The following is a 21,239-nucleotide window of genomic DNA, read 5'->3' as shown; positions in this document are numbered from 1 at the left end:
AATAAATCTGAAGCGTCCAAACCCACGTAACGGCAGAACACCGAAACTGTTAGCGCAGCGTGTAAGCTAAGATCAACTGTTGGTAATTTTGTCTACCAGTTTCAGCATTTCGCCACTACTTATAATAGCGCTAAATTCAAATTTTTAATAAACATTTGTACAGTGGTGTCTTTGGAATCAGAATTAAATTAATCTTGTTTCTATTGTATATCATGAGAAATTCTTTATTTCAGTCAGGTATCTACCTTTTATTATGTTACACAATACCTACTAAATCGACATCAATACAAATAGAATTTCACATTCGAGTTTTAGTACAATTACATAATTTACTGTACAGGATAGTATTCAATCGGACACATTTGTGTATTCATAACAAAATATAATACATCATTTAGAACAGATGCCTCGTTAAAATTTCTATAAAACTTATTGATAATTTCAGTTTTTATTTTTTACTATCATCCGACGCCATTTGCGATGCGAGATTGGCGAACTTCGCCATGTAATCAACGCTGTTTTCGCCCATGAGGCATTGCATTTGCGAGACAACCTGAAAGATTTAGTACGTTAATAAATGTTAATAAAAAATTTCAATAGAGAAGTTTTTTATGTTTTACATCTGTTGACGGGCGAGTTTCTTCGACGTGATCGCCGCTTAGATTTCTCTGCGAGATCTTCATAGGAGACTCAAGCTGACCCAAGAAACTGCTTAATGAAAAATCTGCCACCTGCAATTCATTTCCATGATTATTATAATAGAATAAATTGATACTAAAATGCTAAGAAATTACTTCGCTGTTCAGCCATTGATGCTCTCCTTCTTTAAGGATTTGCGTAGCACTAGTTATGATCGAATTCGCTGGTTTCGAATCCCTCGCCGCTTCTAGGTCGTCCAAAAAGTTTTTCTCTAGCGTCACGCTTATGTGTATGGACGGCGATTTATCATTTGGTTGCTCGTTACTACTCGGTGTTGAACCATCCACGTTACTCGGTTCGTGAGAATTAGTGGTAACTTCTTCTGATGTGTTACTCGGTGCTGATATTATTGGCAGCATCCTTTGCACAACAAGACTCTTTTGCCTTACAGTTCTTCCTCTTTTACAGAAGCGCGTTTTGAATTTCTATATTTCATACCATAAAATAATATATTAATAGTATGTTAATAAAAAAGATACCGAGCAGCAATTATAGCCACCTACATCTAATTGTGTTTTAAACGCGTCAGGTGTACCAATTTTATGATAAGTTTGCGGAATCAATGGTCTTCTGAAGGTCGTCTCTTTTGTTGAAAGCATACGAGATGAGATTACGGTTTCATTACTTGTAGAAGTATTATCATAGACCTAAGAATGAATTACGATTAGTCCGTGTAGATCAGCAGAATTATCAAGCATATAATTGCAAATTGGATTTAATTTACTTTGCTTGTCCCATAACTATGCTTTGCTATCGACAATAACTTTTGCAAAGTTAGACACAAATTCTCATCTTGCATAGTACAAGTTGAAGACTCTCCGGTGGGTTCTCGCTGATGCCAATCCCACCAGTATTCCAAAGTAATTTTTGACTCACGACCAAACTGGGACATTAGAAATGCCGTGTTTTTTTTTAGTATTCATATTTTTTTAAAAGAACATAGTCCAAGATAAAATATTTTGTACCATTAAAAAGAGGTCCCCTACTGTGATAGTATTTGCCTCCTCAACATTCCATCCCTTTCGAATTCTTTCAATCGTTTCCCTTCCTGGGAATCTATTTGGTTCAGTTTGCTGTTCCACAATCGATTTTTCTGCAATATTAATCAGCGACGTTTTCTCTGAAACGTTACTACCAGATTCTACCGCATCCATATCGCTATTGTTATCCGGTAGCATGCAATTGTCTTCAGATTGATTCACAGATTTTTTATCTAATTTATTCTTCTTGATCGCCTTCTTTCCAACACCTTTCAAATATTGCACCGAACCTAACAAGTCCGTCCTGGAACTTTTCAATCCCAGGCGTTTTTCATAAGAATTTAAGCTAACACTATTACTGGTGAGGTATTCACCAAGATTTACCATTGGCAAAGTAATCTTACAACCCTCTGTTGGTGCCACTCGCAACAATCTCGTGTCTTTCATTTCGTTCGTGATAGTGTTCCCTACATTAGAAGACTATAGTATACGTATAGGATTTTTCGTTTATGATTCGCAATAAAAATATCGTAACGTTGGTAAAACGATTTCAAAGAAGGATACTGTATTGTATTTTGCAGGCCTCCATCTTTGTTGTAAAAATATTAATAAACTGGACAACCGTCTCTGTATAGGTAACAGAGTTCTTACTCTTGGGTTCATAGACGATGCTTGCACCTGCCACCATGCCATATTGTTACGTGGCCTTAATTCTATTGTTATCCGAGATGGTAATTTAATTTCTTCTTGCCAATCTACAAAAATGCAACAAACGTTATACATATGTCATTAATTTAAAAAGTAATCTATGTTAGTGCAATTGTACCCTCTAACTGGTTCAGTTTTCTTAATGTCCTACATATAGGAGTCTTTACTCTCATAGTTTTTCCCCTAAGCCTAACTTGTGTTGAGCCCCAATAAATTAGTTCATTTAATTTCAAATGTACTTTTTCGTGTATCCTAGGCAATTTTCTTCTAAGTTCGCCATAATTAATTAGACCGTACAACTCCTGGGAAGTTTTCTTTACATCTACAAACAAGAAAAAGGGTATCATTTTTTATTAGTCAACCAGATTGGTAAATGCATTCGAAATGATTACCTTCTGCAAATTTCAAGTGTTTAGAAATTTTCAACCAAGTCCTATAATAAAAATGCCTAATTTGTTCTTTGTTTTTTATCATAACATCCGGAAGCCCTTTCTTTTTCCCTTGACAGAGGAAGTAACTTTGTAGCGCGTCAAAGTCTTTTCCATATTCGTTTAAAGCTTTGAAAAATGTATTCTTGTCTTCCATGGACCATAATTCGCAAGATCTTTTTAAAGATCTCACTTTGACTTCTGCATTGGGTTCCTCATCCTTGGTATCTAGAAATAATACAGTTCAAAAACTTATAAATTCTTTGCAATTAACTATAGTTTGTTGATTGAATCGAAATACATTTAAATTCATCCTCAGTGTATTCTGCAAGTGAAATCTTTGATTTAACCGAATCAATTCGATTGAAGGTAATATTATGACGAAGGGTATAGAACAAATATTTAGTTAAAGAAATTATAAACCTTTTTTCTCAGAATTAGTGTCAGCAACGTCTAGCTTCAGCTTTTTAGTACCCCTGACAACACGAACTTGAGTATTCTTGGAATCTATAACCACCTTTGTGTCACTGCAACTTTGTGCAGATTGTGATGTTGCATTCTCATCATTCTTGGCCACTGTGTTAGCCCCAGCACCTTCGGGCTCGTCGTTCTTGTTTTTCGTATTGCTCTCCATAATGAAATTTTCCATAAACGGAACGGACTTGTGATCCCAGCGGCTCGAACTCTCATGTGTTTTGAGTCTTGAAATTGATCAGAAAAGTAACCACGCTGATCGACAACATCCACGCTCGACGACGAAAAACACGTCTATCGGGTATCACAATATCCATATCATTATTTTATTATCGTGTCCGTGTTTTAAAGCAGTGCTCCTCCGAAGCGGACAGCTCGATCACACGTTGGATTTGTTTTGAAACAAACACGACTACTTGCTGCTGCTGCTTTGTGTCAAAACTATAGCACCGTTTCCACGCGCGAACGCGAATCACACCGACTGCGCGTTTGTTGACGATTTTCAGAAATAATTATCTCTACGGAAACGGTCGTCCGACGGGCTCGGAAAATCACGTAATTGTTACGATATAATGATGAATTTTCATACAGATACGATCGGTGTTCACCTCGCGCTACACGCTCTTATGAACCGTCGTTTCGTGTTTCGAACCTGTTTCGAAGCAGATTGGATCATCGGTACGTAGAAAATCCTTAAATGGAAACATTGTTTGTCCCATTATTGTGAATAATAATATCGTCAAATCACCAGCTCGATTGTGTGGCGGACGTGATAAAACTCGATGGCTACAGCGTCACGAACAATTACAAATATTTCTCGCGTTTCTGTTGAATCGTAAACTCTCGGTAATAAAATACCAAAATCAGAAAACTAATTGATGACCAAACTATGGTCGAAACTCGATTCAAAGTTCAAATGTAGGTAAATTGATTGCTTGTGTACGATGTTTCGAACAACAAATCACAGATTAGGTTTGTTTCTTTGATTGTTAAACGAAATGTAATGTGCAACTCCGCGTTCGTGGAATTACTCGATGTTCTAAACGTTTCGATAAACGATCTTACGGTACATTTCTTTATTTATTACTCGAACATTATTATATTTCAAATACTCGTGGAAGGTTATTATTATTTAACCCATATTAATAGACCGATAATTCTCGTGTAACGCTCAAGTTAAAGTTATTTTTAGTCGCTCTAGCAAATAAATGTTGAGTTGTTAATTAAAATTAAACTGAAATCGAGATGTTTATAAGAATTTGCTACAAAGATATTAGAACACGCTAACTCGAATATCCGAATTATCTTATGTTATAATGAACCTTCGTTAGCTTCGATTTTTAAATTGTAGTGGCATGCTTGTGTACGTATTTATTTTGCCAGAGATACAGTTTTATTCAAAAATAGAAGGATAATTTATGAGGTATCAAGTTTTAAATCTTTGTCAGAAGATAGAAAAAAAGATAGAAAGAAGATCGAAGAAACTGTACGTTTTCGTACCACGACGTTAAAGAAAAATTCGATTTTATAAATTACAAGTAGACCACGGATTTTACTCAACTCCCGTTACTTGTGCACGCACAATTCATACAGATAACATTTGTTTAAATTATGCACGAAGTACTGCGGCGTTGCAACGAGTTTTCACGCCTTTCTTAAATCGATGCCGAAGTAACGGTAGAATTTGTCGCGATACGTCAGGAAATTTTAAACGCGATAGAAAAATCAGCGAAAAGAAAAGAAAGAAATGATTTTCGCGCTACGCTGGCGCTGAGAATGCAGCCGTGACAAGTGCAACGCCTGGCCAATGGTAGGACGGTTAGGTTGTCACACTCGACCAATCGCGGTTTTCCACTCATTTGCACGGCAGAAAGTTGCACCAATGTTGGTTTCCAATCTAAATTAATTATTTTCCGGAACGTTGTTCGTGGGCAGTGGCCTTGATAGGAAAACCCAACTCTGTTCCCGAGCAGTGTACTTAATTAATAAATCGATCGATCCGCTTGAAAAAAACCGATCCACCGGCCATTGACCGACGTGTCAGCCTTCATGGAGCCAGCGACGACGGTGTCGAAGCCAGTGATGGGACTGTTCTAATACGGTGGCACGGTCGCGCGTGTTATGCACTCGTCAAATTGTATCGCCACCCCGGTTTCGATAACTATAACCTTGAGTGTGTTCACTATTGCGGGACTGCGTCAAAGGTGACAACGGGCCAAGAGTAATTCGGCTTTATTCGACTCTAAGCAACCGCGCGAGGGGGGCGCGAGGTGTCGGTGACAAGGTGTAACATAACCTTAAAATGCGAGCATCCGTGATCAACAATGTGATCGTACTGTTCGGGCTGCACATATTTTGTTGGTGTTGCGTCGCGGTGAACGCGAGCGGCGGTGCCCTAGACGCGAGCCCGAACTTCCAGCCCAGCTCCACAGGAAGCTCACATTCCAAAATCACATCATTCTCCGCAACTCTTACCGATGGACTGGCTCAGGCTGTCGCCCAAGAAGCTGGTAAATTTCTCCCTTTAATTTAATCTAGCGGTGGCTTCCGAAACTGTTCGAATGCTTTTTTTTACCACGATTCTAAACAATACGATGTACACATGTACGAATTGTTTGACGAAAGTCATTATTACTAGAAATTAAAGTTACATTATTTTGGAAGTACGAGCTCGAGTCGGGAAGTGTGAAGACCTTATGGTCTCGTACCCTCTAATATACCGCTTAAGAACTATTATTGTGAAACATTACAACAGTTTCGGGAGTTATTGCATCTTATTATGTCAACAAATTCGACGTTGCATTACTTGTGTTGTCTATTTACTAGAGATGGGATCTGGTCCAGCATCCGTCATCGTTTGCAATAATGGCAGAATTAATGCTTATAAACAATTCTTTATTGACAGACCTATATAGTAAACATTGTTTTATACTTCCGAATTCTTGGAAAATGTTTACAACTTGCGATATACTTTATCCCATCTCTATTCACTTAATGCATCTCATCTGTTCTATTTTTTTTTTTGTTAGACCTTGTATCGTGCTTTTACACTTGTCTACATTTCGCATTCATATTCGCAACCGAGTTTCACAGCGGTGATAATACATTTAGTTTCAGAAAGAAGTTTTCATGTATCCTTGTTCTTTTGTTATTTTTGTCCAAGTACTTGTGTGCAAGATTTGCTTTTAGTAAGATTGAACGTCCGAGATGTTTTTTCTTGGGTTGTCCGTGTGAAGTAAGTTTTGTTCCAATTTAATGTTTTTTTGTTGGTAAGCATGAAAGAAACGAATGTGTTTATGATAAAAACAGAAATGATAAGGATCAATTATCCTCGACAAATGAGAGGCTTGTATAACTAATACATTCATATTAACAACATGTGACTGCATTAATGCAATTTGGGGTAAAATGCTTATTGTGCATATACAATTGAAGAGACATGGTCTTACTTTGAAAGGCACCTGTGGTAACAGATTACATGTAATCATAAACACATACAATCAAACGTAGGCTATTTAATTTATTACAGGTTCCGATACTTGTAACGATGACCTAGCTTGTCTCACAATGGCTTCTCATGATCGACTAGGTTTAGAAGCTATCAAATCACTCCACAGTCAACTAGACGACGATGCCAATGGAAATGTAGACCTATCAGAGTCAGATGATGTGAGTGTGTGTCAATATTGTATTGTATTCTATTTGAATAATTGAAAAATTATATTTCCTTTATAGTTTTTAAGGGAGGAGTTACAATATGAAGCTGGATACGAAAGGAGACAGAGGGCTTTCCACCACAATGACGACATGCACATCAGTGTTAGAGAACTTTGGGAAGCCTGGTTAAGGTCAGAGGTATTGTCAGCATTCTGTTCTTATTCTATTTCAGTATATCATCGACAGAATGTTAACAATAAATCTCATTCTTTCCTAGGTTCACAATTGGACTATAGAACAAACTTCTGAATGGCTGTCTTCAAATGTAGAGCTTCCTCAATATGTTCCTAATTTTATACAACACCGTGTAACTGGTGCTACACTTCCAAGGTTAATATCTTAACAAATATGTTATATTTGTAATGTTGTGTTTGTCGTTCGATATTAATATGGAACCATTTATTTCCTAAGGTTGGCTGTGAACAATATGCACTACCTAAATACCGTTTTAGGGATCAAGGACCCCATTCACAAACAAAAAATTGCCTTAAAAGCTATGGATGTAGTTCTCTTTGGACCACCAAAAGGTAAAAAATTATTGAATGCATAAAAGACTCATTCAATTGATTTAATCATTTAATTGCAGATACTGGTCACAGTGTCAAAGATTTAATATTGATAACGCTATTATTTGGAGCACTTATTGGATGCTGGTATGCCTATCAGCAGAAAAAAAATTCACAGAAGCACCTTCATAGAATGATGAAGGACATGGAAAGTTTACATAAAGCTGAATTGGCACTTGAAGACCTGCAAGTATGTCATCAATTTATTTTCTAATTTACTGCTAATTTATTGTCGAGACGATTATTAAAATCATGCATCATGGTTTTACAGAAAGAATTGGAAAGAGCGCGAATGGAACAAGAGAGTGCCACAACAGAGAAACAAAATTTGGAGAAACGATTGCAAGACGAAAGTATGGGACTGCATGCCTCGTACTCGGATCTTGAAGTTTCACAATTAAAGGCAGAAATTGAAGTAAATATTACGCAATCCTTTATCGCCAGAATTTCATATAATTTTTCTCGAAGTTTATTCGATTTTATAATTCATAGATGTTGAAAGTTGAATTACAACGCGCCGAGGGTGAACTGGAAGACAGATGTTGGTCACCGCCTCCGGGATTACAGCACTGGCTACAATTAACTCATGAAATTGAAAACAAGTCGTACTCAAAGAAGAAAATAGCAGCAGAGAAACAATTGCAACAAGCACGCGAAGCAGTAAGGCACATGCTTCTAATCGGAATTGTATAGTTTTCTATTAGAAATGTTTATACGGGTTTTAACGTGTGTCATCAGTGCGAAAAACTACGAAAGAAGCGGTCGAGCTTGGTAGGTGCCTTTGTTTCAACTCATGGGAAGTCGATCGACGAGGTCGACAAAAGTATCGTGGACGCGAGGACCTCGCTAAATGAAGTCACCGTGGAACTCCAGGAGAGAGTGCATCGTTGGAAGCAAATTGAACTTCTTTGTGGCTTCAACATAGTCAACAATAATGGTTTAACGTATTTAGAAACTGTTCTCTACAGAGGAACACCTAACGGCAGAGGTCTTGGACTAAGAGGTATTTTATTGGAAAACTTATTAAACGCAAGACTGAAGGATTCCTTGATTTCGATTAATATTAGATTGCAAGTTCTCCTGTGTTTTGTATATGTTCCGCAAAGATTGTCATTTTTATAGACATTGAATATAACTTCGTGCCGCAACAGTAGTTTGATGAAGTGTTCGTACCTTTCAAGGCTTAATGGGAAATTCCGACTCGGTCACGGTAAATTAATGTGAATAATCGTCTATAATTGTTGCTTGTAGGTCGACTCAGTAGCCAAGATGACTTAGATGACGAAGCAAGCTCAGTGTACTCGCCTTCCTCATGCGGTGCCGCAGGTAAGCCGGAAACGGACATCTCCGAGCATTTTGAATGATATGCTCAATTTGTATATACTATTACAAACTGTTTACATGAAACTTAAGTACCCGTGTATTTTCCATTCTATCTCGCGTGGGTGATGCCATCAAGAATGATAATTAACTAACTCGTTTGTCTTCCTAGTAGTAAATTTTGTTGTGAAATTAATTTCCCTGGATAGAAACCTCCGTATGATGTAGCGTCATACCAATTTAAGCAATCATTAGTACGCTCGCACAGATTTTAAATTTGAAGCTTTTATGAAATTTCATCGGGAAGTAATATTTTTTTACTATGTGACAAGATAGTCTAAAATTTTTAAAAATTGTTTTAGACACAGATTTTGCGTCTGTGTTTTTTTTTTGACGTACGGTAAAACGCGTTGTTGAAATGAAGGTAGAACGATTTATTACATCTGTGAAGAGTGCTAATGATTTTGTAAATACAGGTAGCTTATGTCACACGTTACAATGTGTTTTGCTATAATATTTATATAAACTTATTGAACAAAGACTTCAATGATGACTATTAATCGAACTATTTTTTCATAAATTAAAAAAAACTTGTACATACAATTGTATATAAATCGAAATCAAGTTCCTAATCAAATATTATTAATTATTATTAATAATATTTACTGCGTGTTACGATATTGTTTCTTTTTTTTTTTCTTGTTGTGCGACCTGCGTTGCAGCGTAGAACACTGCAACTGTTTTTGGGTCAATTGTTTTATTAGATAACATGTTGCAAATTTTTAATGGACACATATATACATATATATATTTTATTTTTTCAAACGCTAATCTTAATTTAGTAAAGACTTTCGATAAAGATATGTATATATTTTTTGCTACTATTTCAATTGTTCAATCAACAATAGGGATATAAAGTCTGGGTTTACTGTGCCATCGTTTCGTCCTAGAAGAAAAGGAAGACAACTTTATTAATGGTTTAAAACATTGTTAAAGATTGAAGAACTAATGTAACTAAAATTTCTTAGTTTATAGTCTGAGTAAATTGTTAAAATTTTGCGATTTAAACGTTACAAATTAATTGTTGAATTAACTGTTAACAATGTAAGATGAGAGATCTGAAAAATCGTTCCTTTAATGGATGTATATAATAATAGAAAATATATTTTGGAGTGTATATTATAAAATGTAATCGAAGTAATGTGTGACATAAATCCAGTATTTACGATCAAAAAGTACGTATACGCTTTTAGAGAAAAAACATTTGACAAATGACGCTCGTAATTTATGAAAATTGAAAACACAATTCTCTGGTACATGACACTATGATTAGCATTAAAAAAAAAAAGGATCGACAGTCTTTTTTGTTAGATTTTTGCGGGACGTGTGCAGGAAAAGGGAGGATTCGAACTGTAAATGTTCCCCTTTCCTAAATCCCGGGATTTGTCAAGTTTTCCAAAGAATCGCGGCTGCATTGAAAACGACGACAAAAACCTGTCAACTTATTGTTAATAAATAAGTTTGTACACCGCATTAGAATTTAACAAATCTGCAAACGTTGTTACACTGACAAATTGTGTTGTTTTTTTTTGCTACCATGTACTTCGTAGAACGATTTAAGAAGTGTTAGGCCGAATGGCAGTTCAGAGGAAAACATGACATATTTTTGTAACCCACATTTTTTTATAACGCATAGAATGAATGCACAGGGTAAAAAACGGATTGTTAATGACAAAATACGAAGTGGCATGGGCACATGGGAATCACATGTGCTTTTTCTCAGTAATGTGATATTTTTAGAAGAAGAGAGAGATAAAAAAAGAGAAACGTCATTATGGCAGATATTGTATGCTAATTGGGAATGTTTTGTAGATTTCTGTTGTTTTACTCGCAAAATTATTGTTCAACAAATTCCAATGGAGATCTGAGCAGATTCAAGCGATCACCATAATCAATTGTAGAAATCAAATGGTTTACCATAAAATAAACATGATGAATATTTTAACTATACGTTAATCGGGTGGAATGAATCAGTTACCCAATCAACATAGGTGCGAATTGTAATTTAAATTCAATAATCGAGCTTCTAAAAATTGTTTTCTTCTCGTTTTAGAGGCGGCGATTATCGACGTGTTTAATTAACGATCAACATTATCGTTGCGTCGTTTTCTACACGCGAATACCAAAATTGGCATTCCCGAGCTCCAAGGAATATCGTTCATAATTCGAAGTCCGTCGGCTCGCTAACATAAAAGTTGTTACGGCTCGGTGACGGCATTCCTCGCGCAGCCATTAAATATCAACGAATTCGTGTTCCCGTTGCTTCTCGATCAACGTCGCCCGGATTTTTCCATCGAATCGTCGCACGGGCCGAGCCAACCGGTCTCTCTCCCGATCTCTGTAAAGCAGCTCGTCGCGTTTTGCGCCAAGCCAGCGAAAAAGCAGTTGCACAATGCGCTATTTTATTAATAGTTCGAATTAAAGCGTGCCGAACATCGGAATCCGATCTTAATTGGACGGCGAGACTCCGTCTCCGATTCTGGAGGTGCTCTATTTCGCGTGCGGAACAACCAACTCCGAAGCGAAATATGAATTAGCGACGGCGTCGCGAGATAATTTTAAACGAAAACCATATTCGCGCCCGGGCAATTTTTCTTTTTTTTCTCTCGCGTCTACAAGGCCGATACTGTCCTTCGATCTATTATCAATTCGAGCATGCGATTACGCGTTTACACCAGTGTACGGTCTCTCACGACCCAACAGTGTTTCTCATTCTTTATTTATTCCGAATACCGTAAAACATCGGAGCAGCGGCTGCCGAGAAATTAAATTGTTCCACCGTAGAAATCGGTAACAAACAAATTATTTTCCATTGAGATATATTAAAGATAATATTGTGCTGGTAGAGATTAACAGAAATAGAATGGGGCTAATTAACAAGTGTAAAGTACAGGTATTCAGAGTACCAAAACTGATCGAGTGGGAGAAGTAATGGAGTGGGGAGAACGTCTCTTTAAATTAGAGCGCATTTTGAACTGTCTGCGACCATCCTTCTGAGAAAACGAAAGCTTTATACGTTAGCAGCGGCTCTCAACGTGATATAAAAAACGAATTAAACGATACATTAAAGTCCTAATGTACGTCTGTTCAGTCGAGGAAACGGTCTTTCGCTCGTGGTCGATAGCTGTCTTCGATTCCACGTTGAGAGAAGATCGTACAGAAATTTTCCAATATTGCGGGATGCATCGTGATCGATCATGCCAAGAAACGAATTCTATTTCTCTGGGTGCACGCCGTTAACTAGCGCGTCACGTTTAATATTAGGATCAATTAAAATTAGATTCGACTGGTATCCAACCGTGATTTTTACTCGGCCGCAACATTCTCGCGCGAATTGGACAATACCGCGAGAATCGTTTGGTAATCGCGACGATTCCCCCTAGATCCGAGTAGGCCAACAACGTATCAAAGTGGCGTTGGTCAATAGCACGCCGCCTGACCGATTAAGTTGTCGCGACATTCGAACGATCGGCGAAAATTCGAATGAACCTCCGCCGGGACGATTACGATGGTAAAATTGTAATCTGCGAAAAATATCATCTTTTTCTTGATACCAAAAGCGTCGGATTTAATTCTAATCGATTCTTGTATTGTTTAAGTATTTCTGTAGACGATCGTAGACTTGCCTTCTTTCGGAACTCGTTCGAATCATTCGAGTCTCAATTAGCACCGTCGACGATTTCGCTTGCCGGCTCCTATGCTCTAGAAATTTCTATTTCTTAATGTTTTTGGCAGTGTGTCGAGGAACCGTGTACACACGTTCTTACAATATCCGATAATTTACGCCAACTTTTGTTCTGTACAATGTTCTCTGCACAAGCCTGTACAGCTAACGAAACAAGTTACACGCAGAAAAGAAAATAACTAGTAAGTCTTGTTCGTATGCCCCGAAGGCAGAAACCATCGTCTCCGTTAAATCTACGATCAGTTACGCGACGATTATACGCATTCATTATTTCTTTCGCGGAATCGTCAATTAATGTGCAGTATATGCCAGAGAGAAGAAGAGACTTTGTCAGAATTGTATGCACATTGTTTTATCGTCATATTATCGACTGTTATGCAGCGCTGTTCTTTCCACGTGGTAGAAATTTCTAATTTTTATTAGCTTTTAAATTTATTTTGCGATCGTCCCTTTTCCTTAGCAATTATAATTAAATGGATTTGCATTGCATACCCCTATCCGTCGAGTATAGTCACGGTAATTGTCTATAGTAATTAATTACCAAGTAACGTGGCTTTGTGCTATTTTGTTAAATATTTTTGTGCTTTCGGAATATTATTTGATAGAAATTGTACCGTTCGAATTGGATACGTGGCGGATTGTCGAGGACCGTAAAAAAAGATTTTTTAGTATTCTGCGACTTCTACACGATAACGTGGGCCGCCCCGAACTGCAATTTCTGGTAAAGTATGTAATATGCGCTGCTGCATGCTGACTCCCCGATCACTATAGTTCTAGTAAAAGATTGATCTTCGAATGAGCATGCAGAAATCTTAAATGATCGATTACGAGACGATCTCTTTTCCGCATATCTTTATCGTTACCAGGAATTTTCACGCATTTTTGGATGCACGTATACTTTCTTGTAGATGTTCACTGTAAATTAATCATAAATAGATTAGGTACCAGAAAAAATTAAAAATTATATAGGAACGTTTCGACGTTGGCGCTTCTCAGCTAATAGAATAGAGGAGGAGATACGCTTATAGTATCTCGTTCATCGTTTCTGACGGCGATGCGACTTCCGGCGAGGCTCAACCTTGCACGGAACCGGTCATTTTAAAATAAGCACGAATATGTCATCTTCGATCGAACTAACAAAAGCAATAACGTCGTTCTTACGGAAGAAACCCGTCGAAAACCTTTTCTTTTTAAGTTTCCGAGTATTCGAAATAATTCGGACGAAATCTTACGTGTAAATTCTTTGCATCGATCCAACGTGACCATGGAGGTGCCTGTATCGGCATAAATCTCCACGACACGAGTCTGATCAACGAATTCCTCCATCTTTCCTGTACTAAACAAAAATTCATAAAAAAATCATTGAGAACATCTGTGTTACTCGTTTCGTCATGTCAAAGTAAATACGAGCTCTTCATCTTGTATCATTACGTGTGTAACACTACCTACGTATACCCTTAGCGTAGAGACGCCTATATTTGCACTCCCTTCTAAAAGGCTGTATAATACCAAGTGATGACCGTTCTACTGATTCGCAGGTACCCTGGAATGCCTGGCATGGAAGGAGTCGTCGGCGCCTCCAGACTCGTCCAGCAGTGAAACAGGGAAGGACACACCACCTGAAAGCAACGTGGTGCATTTTACAGTGGGAGAAGGTCCCGAGGAGCCTGTGAAATCGTACAGCAAGGAGAAGACAGGGATAGTTCGTTCCTACAGCCAGGACACTAATATGCTCCTGGCCATAGATGACAAGACTACCTCAGCATTCCTGTCGAAAACATCTTATTCGGAGAACTCGCTGGATTCCCCAGTCCCAGATAGGCAGTCGGCGCAGCAGAAAACCGGCCAGTCATCGGTCGTGCCGGCGAGCGCGATAACAGCGACAACGACGTCATCGGGCAGCCATAAGAAGCCGCTGCGGGAGCTGCCTACGGTGATGTCCGTAGACGACGAGACGCTCTCCACCGATTCGAACTCCACCACGGATAACGACGAGTTGAAACGGAGACGCAGGAAATTCCCCCAATTTCCTCCGTTCAGGAAGAACAAGGCCAAAGTCACGTGATGCTCGTCGCCATGCTAGTCATAACATAAATCGTGCATCGTTTATTCCTTACTTAATGCTAACTCTTACGATTAGTTGGTAAACCGCGATGTGCACTTAACAATTAATCTTTCGAGAACCGGTTGATCAATAATTTAGCGATTAGATACTGCCGGGTATGTACATATATATGTTCACGGAGGACAAGGATATATACTTGGTAGAGAGAGATATTTGTAGCTGCGTGGAACATCCAAGATCCGTTGGTCCTGCGAACTTAGGACGCGGTTGATCGTTGGCGCATCGTTGCTCGTTTAGTGGCTTGGTATATGATAGTCGGGCGGAGCTTGGCGGTATGCGTTAAATGCTGTGATAGCGCGATAAGCATAGAAAAATATATCAAAAGTTACACATTAATTTATGAACCGTTGCACTGAAAAAAAGCTGTAGCTGCAAGTATTGACCTCTAAATTATGAAATTCGTTGAGTCTTTTGCTCTTCTGCAGGTCCTTGGAAGCGTTGCTTCTATTATACAGGTTCCTTGAATTGTACATTGACGTTCTTGCGACGTATTCGCGAATTGTACATTGATGTATTATATAAAATATTTTAAGAAGAGTCTATATTGATAATGGATTGTATATTATCAGACTAGATGGATAGAGTTGCTGTCACGAGGATGCGCCAATATCAAATCGAATTAATGAAAATGAAATGTTAGAGATAGTCGAGATTAGATCAAGGATCCTAGGACCAATCGGGAAAGAACTAAATTTCTACGAACGACGTTCCACTCGGCTACTGTCGCGTAGGATGTTTTTGGTGCCCCGGTGTGCTCCCATTTTGCCAAATGTTTACTTTGAACCGCGAACCAACGAGTTACGGGTTCGCCGAGACACCACCAAAGCGACGTGTCCGACCTAGCTAGATTATTAAGCTCACGATGCCGAAATTGTTCAGTTAAGACAATATACCTTGGCTCAGGGATGGGCGGCGACCAATCGTATCCGAAGCTAAAATACAGCTCTCTTTGTCTCTCTAGTTTCTTTTTTTTATGTTTACTTGCATCGTATTTTTTTAATAATCGTCCTTAGGCTTCTTTTTATTCAGATCTACAATGTCTCTAGTATTTTATGTAGACACTAGAGTTATGCTTTTATCAGCAATAATTATTCTGTTGTAGTAGCTTCTAGGGATATGTTCCTAATGACAACACGAAGTAGCGGTAGGCTTTAGCCTTTAGATTAACACACGTAGAGGTTTACCACTCCAGGCTTATTTAACGTCTCTCTAAAGAAAAAGAATCTCAATTGGCTATTTTCAATTTTCCACTCCAGGCTTATTTAACGTCTCTCTAAAGAAAAAGAATCTCAATTGGCTATTTTCAATTTTCCAATACTGTGATGTCTTCCAAAATCATTGGATACTGAATATCCTAAGATGTTTTTCTTACCGTCTCTCTGATGAAGTGAATCTAGAAATATGTTTTATAGTATTATATTTAAACCCATTGAAAATTAAGTACAGTATCACCGTGCTTCCGTAATGAATTTGGGCTAGGTCCGTTGATCATCAGTTCGCAACTCTGATGATAACAAGATCTGCGCGAACTTTAGAATTATAGCACATTTTTTTATCGAACTGTAAATATATACAAACTGTTATGGACCAATCAAAATTGTCCATGAACTTCAGCTCTAGTAATATGATTAATTCTGAGGCTTTTACAATGTCCATTCTTTGACATCTCGTATAAACAGACACTTTAATCTATAGTTACTTGTTTCAAGTAACAAAGAAATTTATAAAGTTCATTCCTGCGTCGTATCACTTCTTCTTCGTCACCTCGGTCTCTCTGAAAGCCAGTAAGTCTACACAGGAACTACTAGAAAATAAATTTCTCTTCTTTTTCCATGACTATACTAGGCCTAAGTCGTCAGCAATGCGTTTTTTACATTCGCTGTTGGATTTTTCTTTCCACAATCACTAAATAGAATTTCCATTTTTTCATTCGGTCCAACAAATATTTCTTGCTTAATAATCGCCCATCCCTGTGTCGAATCATCAACGAGACAAGTAATCTCGTAAACGAAATTCTAACACGCCAAGGCTTCCCGTTTCTGTTATCTTTTTCACAATGATATACAATAGTTGGTATGAATTTTTGTCTCTCACTTGTTTTCTATTTTACCAACTGTCCTCAGGCTTCCGATGTTGTCACAGGCCGAGCATAAATTCGAAGCTCTTCCGTAGTTGAATCTTTCCTTTTTTAGACTTCATCCGTACGTATTAGGGCCAATCTTATCGTGACAAATTTATTTCTCCGGTTCCAACGAGGGTCTGAACGCTTCGAAGATGTTCAACGAGGCATCCGGAAGTCGACAGAGTCCTCGGTAGCCACGCAATATTAAATCAAACGAATTCCGCTTGGAATTTCTCGCGCGTTCCGAGAAGCCGAGATGCGTACAGATGTGCAAGTATTTACGTGTGTTACAAGTTGTGACTGATAAGGCGTATATGATAAGGACAACCGCCGAAGAACATTGGGTAATCCCATGGAAACCATTATGCAATATACCGTAAATTTTAATCGGTTTCAAAGTTCCGTCGAACATCTTTTTTCTTCGGTGTAAACTGTTACCAGGCGTTGCGTAATTTCTTTATAGTCATCGTACTAATACGAAACCGAAATATAACCGATGCGTTTGAAACGGACTGTACAGGGTGGTTGCACGCCATTGTCAATATGATTTTAAACATTTGTGATTGCTATCGCTGGCTGATGCACCAGAATATCATCTATAGGATTACCCAATATAAGTTATACCAATTAGTCCCTTTACAGAACCATACTTTCTAATCTTCTGAGGTCTAACGACATTGTCGTCGTCGATGGAATTGTAAATAGCGTATTACCAAGCAATAACTCACTAAGGTTCTCATTTTATAAACAAATTTATAAGTATTATTAGATGTATAAATGCAATGCTCGTTCTCGGTAGGACCTCGGAGGATTACAATCGCATCGAGAAAACAAATTTGTGCTTATCCCCCGTACGCAGATGGCTTCAAAATGGCAATCGCGACTCTTGAATTAAAAACGAATGAAAAAGGCATTTCATGGTCGCGTAGTGATTTTTAACTTGAGCGTCGTTTAAACCTAGATCTTTTTCCTTTATCTTTCTTTCTTTTTTTTTCAACGTCTCGACCATTTTATCGCGACACCTTGTTGTACTTCACTTTTAGACGTTAGAAAGTTAGAATTAACTTATGGCTTCCCCCCTCCCCCCGTTTATGTATCATTTATGTGACTCCCTTGTTCCTCGCCGTCGATACAGGATGGAGCGGTTTCTCCCTTTCGTATTAATTTTGTTCTCTTTCTTTTTTATATATATATTATATATATTATTTATATATACATATATACGTATATACATATATATATATAAAAAAAATGTATACGTAATACTGTGTATGTACAGAAACTGAAACGCGCGGTGAGGCTGGAACTCTCTGATACTTGTATCTACTTGTAAGGGATAGTGTGATAAGTATATGCGTGAATTATACATCGACGTTGTCACAGAACGTATAAACATGTCGTATAGGTAATTTTGACGAATCTTCGGGTTAATCGACCATTCGTGTATTGCGGTCTCCGCTTGATTCAGAATAACCGAGCAGAGGATGTTCTCTACTTTGAATTCAAGTCTAAAAAGTCGTTCAATCAAAATAACAAATTCTGGAATCTGTCGCGTAGAAAATAGAAGGAGTTTTCGTAGCAAGGGATTACCGGATACGCGGATGGTCGAGACGAGAGCTTGTTAATCAATTTAGTTTCACTTGGTTCCTAAGGCGCGCGCGCGAACCACCCTCAGGGAACCGATACCAACTTCCGCTTTTTAATCTTCTCTTGTGCTACCTGATCTACCCCGTTTACTATGATATTACGTTGCCGTGTATTCCGATTTTACTTGGCTAAGATTAGTGGATTTGGTTGACCATTGTGATTACCACCGTTACCCCGGCGCTTCTTCGCACGAAGCGTTTCTCACGCAGTCACGCGCATTCCTTACTTCTTCTTTTTCTTCTCCCTCACCCCCCGCCCCTTCTTTGCCGGCTTCTTACTGTCCGGGTTGACAATTAGCTCGCTCCCTGTCCCAACCAGCTCACTGACACATTTCTATCTCAGGGCTGATCGAACGAATCGCGGGATTGATTCGATCCGAGCAACGACGAGATCGACGGCTGGTTCAGCGGATTTAGTTTGATCGGAGGTCGCTTAACTTCCAATGAAAAATATTCTGTAACATTTATTCACCGTTTCGGAACCGTGAGAGAGATGCGTTCAGAACAGGCAGCAGTTAAGGGCCTCTCGGAGGCTGCTTCAGAAAGTTTGTTTTCAACGAATGTGTGCAGCTAGAGTTAGCAGTATGTACCAAACGAATGTAATATTAAATTGTATTTACGTAAGCGTGTAGATTGTTAGATGCAGGCAGCATGAATCTATAAACAGTATTCATTCCAAACTGTAGAAAGTATGAACGGATGATGATATTAAAAGATTATTAAGAAGAGAATTCATAGCGATTCTTCAGCGTGTTATATCCAAGGCGCGTACTTCTGATTCTAGCTGCATATTGGTAAAAAGGGATATAGACAAAATGTTAACATACAATTCTGCTACACTCGATGCTATAGAACATTATCATACATGTCGGTAGTGCATTCTTCATATCACACTCTGTATTCGTGATCGATTATTAGTACTGCAAAGCGTTGACGACACTAGTAGCGATCCTTGTTTCTTCCGCTATTAGCGCGAGAATATTTAAGCGACCTTTATTGGCATTCAAACACCGTTGCACTGCCTCGCCATTGTCGAGAGTTTTAAATAAAAAAGAAATATATTCATATAATGTTCACGCGACGGAAGTAACGTTACGTGAATTTGGTAAGCATTCGGTAACTGTAAGGAAAGCATTATGTAAGAACGTATTTACCATACGTACACAAGAGAGCAATTAGTCATTGAGACTTGTACATTGTTTCCTGGACCAAGTTTCAATTAATATCTGAAAGTCGATGGAGGATGACAATTGGCAGAATCGAGACGATTCTCTAAGCTCAATTAATAAATAGATAGTTAAAGCGGAACAAATTGTAATTAAGGGTTTAGGGATGTTACTGGTTCATTGTGTTGCATGAACGAGTTTGTCAATTCTACCTGTTCATCGGAATGATCATTGATATTTATACATACACATATATCAAAAGTTTGCTTATAATATTCTATAATGCGATGCATTTTTAAACTATCGATAAATCAAAATTTTATTAAATATTTCGTTCTATTTCGAAGAGGGAGATAGAGGCGATGGTTGTAGTATCGGGGTCGAAGTGCAAGAATAAAAGTGAGGATGAATTTTAACTATTTCTCTTTCCTCCTATTTTCGTGACTGACAACCAAATCAGTTCTGTACTACTCGGCGGAACAAATATGACGGCAGAGAGAGAGAGAGAGAGAGTCGATATCGAAGTCGACGAAATATGTGAAGAGGCAGACAAAACTCGCCACTGTTTTTCTTCTGCCGAGTACAGTTCCTTTTTCTCAATGTAATCTTGTTCTCTACGTTATTCTGTTCTCGAATATATATTTTTTTTAGAATAAACGAAATTTATTCCCTCGGAGAGAAGAGAACTGGAAACCAGTATCCAGACCGTCCCGAAAACCGTGTGTGCCGTCCTCGGACAAGAACCACCGAAGCTTGTTCGTCGCAATATCAACCGTTTGTGCAATTCGACAATTTTATAAATGAATCGTTCGCTCGTTCGTCGGGCGTGTAACCAAATCAACTATCAGACCATTGTTCGAGAATAAAATGTGTCAGCCTCGTTCTCCGTGTTTTATTTAGTGTCTGGACCCGTTGAGTATCATTTTCCAAGTTTTCTACGACAAGGCTGTGCCTGAAGTTTAAAAAGTAGCATTGTTGACAATTTTAAAAATACCGCCTTTTATGACAAGCTGCGCCTCTTGCGGGGAAATTTCGAAGCTTTTTTCGAGGTCCGTACAGCGCCAATTAGTCGGTGGCAAAACGCCCAAACTGTTAGCCAAAATCGACTGTCGGTAATTTGGCTAACAGTTTGAGCGTTTTGCCACCGACTAATTGGCGCTGTACGGACCTCGAAAAAAGCTTCGAGATTTCCCCGCAAGAGGCGCTGCTCGTCGGAAAAGGCGGCAGTTTTTAAATTTTCAAGAAGCTTTGAGATCCAGAAAGATTAATTGATGAACTGAACTGAACACAGTTGAATTGAACTGGAACTGAACCACTAAACTGCTTGGCAATTTACGATCAGGAGAACATGCGAGGATGTATAACGAATTTCTTTGTTTGACTTGTAATTGATCTGGGCTATTGAAAAATTTCTTCGCCTGGATTGTGGCTGACTCGTACTACTGAAAATTGTATTTTGTCCGGACCGTAATTGACTTGTACTTCTGAATTTTCGCAAAGAGGATACTTTTCAGTGAATTATCGGTACCGCTGCATATAGTAT

General features: G+C 38.4%; 2 protein-coding genes across 5 annotated transcripts; one reads left to right on the top strand and one right to left on the bottom strand.

Moving 5' to 3' along the window:
• Nucleotides 1–347: 347 nt before the first annotated feature.
• On the bottom strand, nucleotides 348–3,940 carry Crm (cramped chromatin regulator). 2 transcript variants are annotated; one of them, XM_078195069.1, is made up of 10 exons: nucleotides 3,239–3,940; nucleotides 2,780–3,043; nucleotides 2,506–2,709; nucleotides 2,244–2,434; nucleotides 1,665–2,159; nucleotides 1,424–1,582; nucleotides 1,203–1,346; nucleotides 795–1,124; nucleotides 621–731; nucleotides 348–553 (listed from the first exon to the last, which is right to left on the bottom strand). In XM_078195069.1, the coding sequence occupies exons 1-10, from the start codon at nucleotides 3,462–3,464 to the stop codon at nucleotides 449–451; spliced, it is 2,229 nt and encodes a 742-aa protein (XP_078051195.1). In that variant the 5' UTR covers nucleotides 3,465–3,940; the 3' UTR covers nucleotides 348–448. The 2 variants fall into 2 exon arrangements, with proteins under 2 accessions (XP_078051195.1, XP_078051196.1); XM_078195070.1 differs by having other exon boundaries at nucleotides 3,333–3,936.
• Nucleotides 3,844–20,572, top strand: Stim (stromal interaction molecule). 3 transcript variants are annotated; one of them, XM_078195073.1, is made up of 12 exons: nucleotides 3,844–3,967; nucleotides 5,225–5,799; nucleotides 6,819–6,958; nucleotides 7,025–7,144; nucleotides 7,224–7,336; nucleotides 7,418–7,533; nucleotides 7,593–7,762; nucleotides 7,844–7,987; nucleotides 8,065–8,232; nucleotides 8,311–8,575; nucleotides 8,824–8,898; nucleotides 14,176–20,572. In XM_078195073.1, exons 2-12 carry the CDS (start codon nucleotides 5,592–5,594, stop codon nucleotides 14,700–14,702), a joined length of 2,046 nt encoding a protein of 681 aa, XP_078051199.1. In that variant the 5' UTR covers nucleotides 3,844–3,967; nucleotides 5,225–5,591; the 3' UTR covers nucleotides 14,703–20,572. The 3 variants fall into 3 exon arrangements, with proteins under 3 accessions (XP_078051199.1, XP_078051200.1, XP_078051197.1); XM_078195074.1 differs by lacking the exon at nucleotides 3,844–3,967 and having other exon boundaries at nucleotides 4,643–5,799; nucleotides 6,879–6,958; XM_078195071.1 differs by lacking the exon at nucleotides 3,844–3,967 and having other exon boundaries at nucleotides 4,643–5,799.
• The last annotated feature ends 667 nt before the right edge of the window (nucleotides 20,573–21,239 follow it).

This window comes from Augochlora pura, chromosome 11 (genome assembly GCF_028453695.1).
Source record: "Augochlora pura isolate Apur16 chromosome 11, APUR_v2.2.1, whole genome shotgun sequence".
Taxonomy (NCBI): Eukaryota; Metazoa; Arthropoda; class Insecta; order Hymenoptera; family Halictidae; genus Augochlora; species Augochlora pura.
Note: the sequence above shows the minus strand (reverse complement) of the source record. Positions and strands in the feature narration are given on the sequence as shown.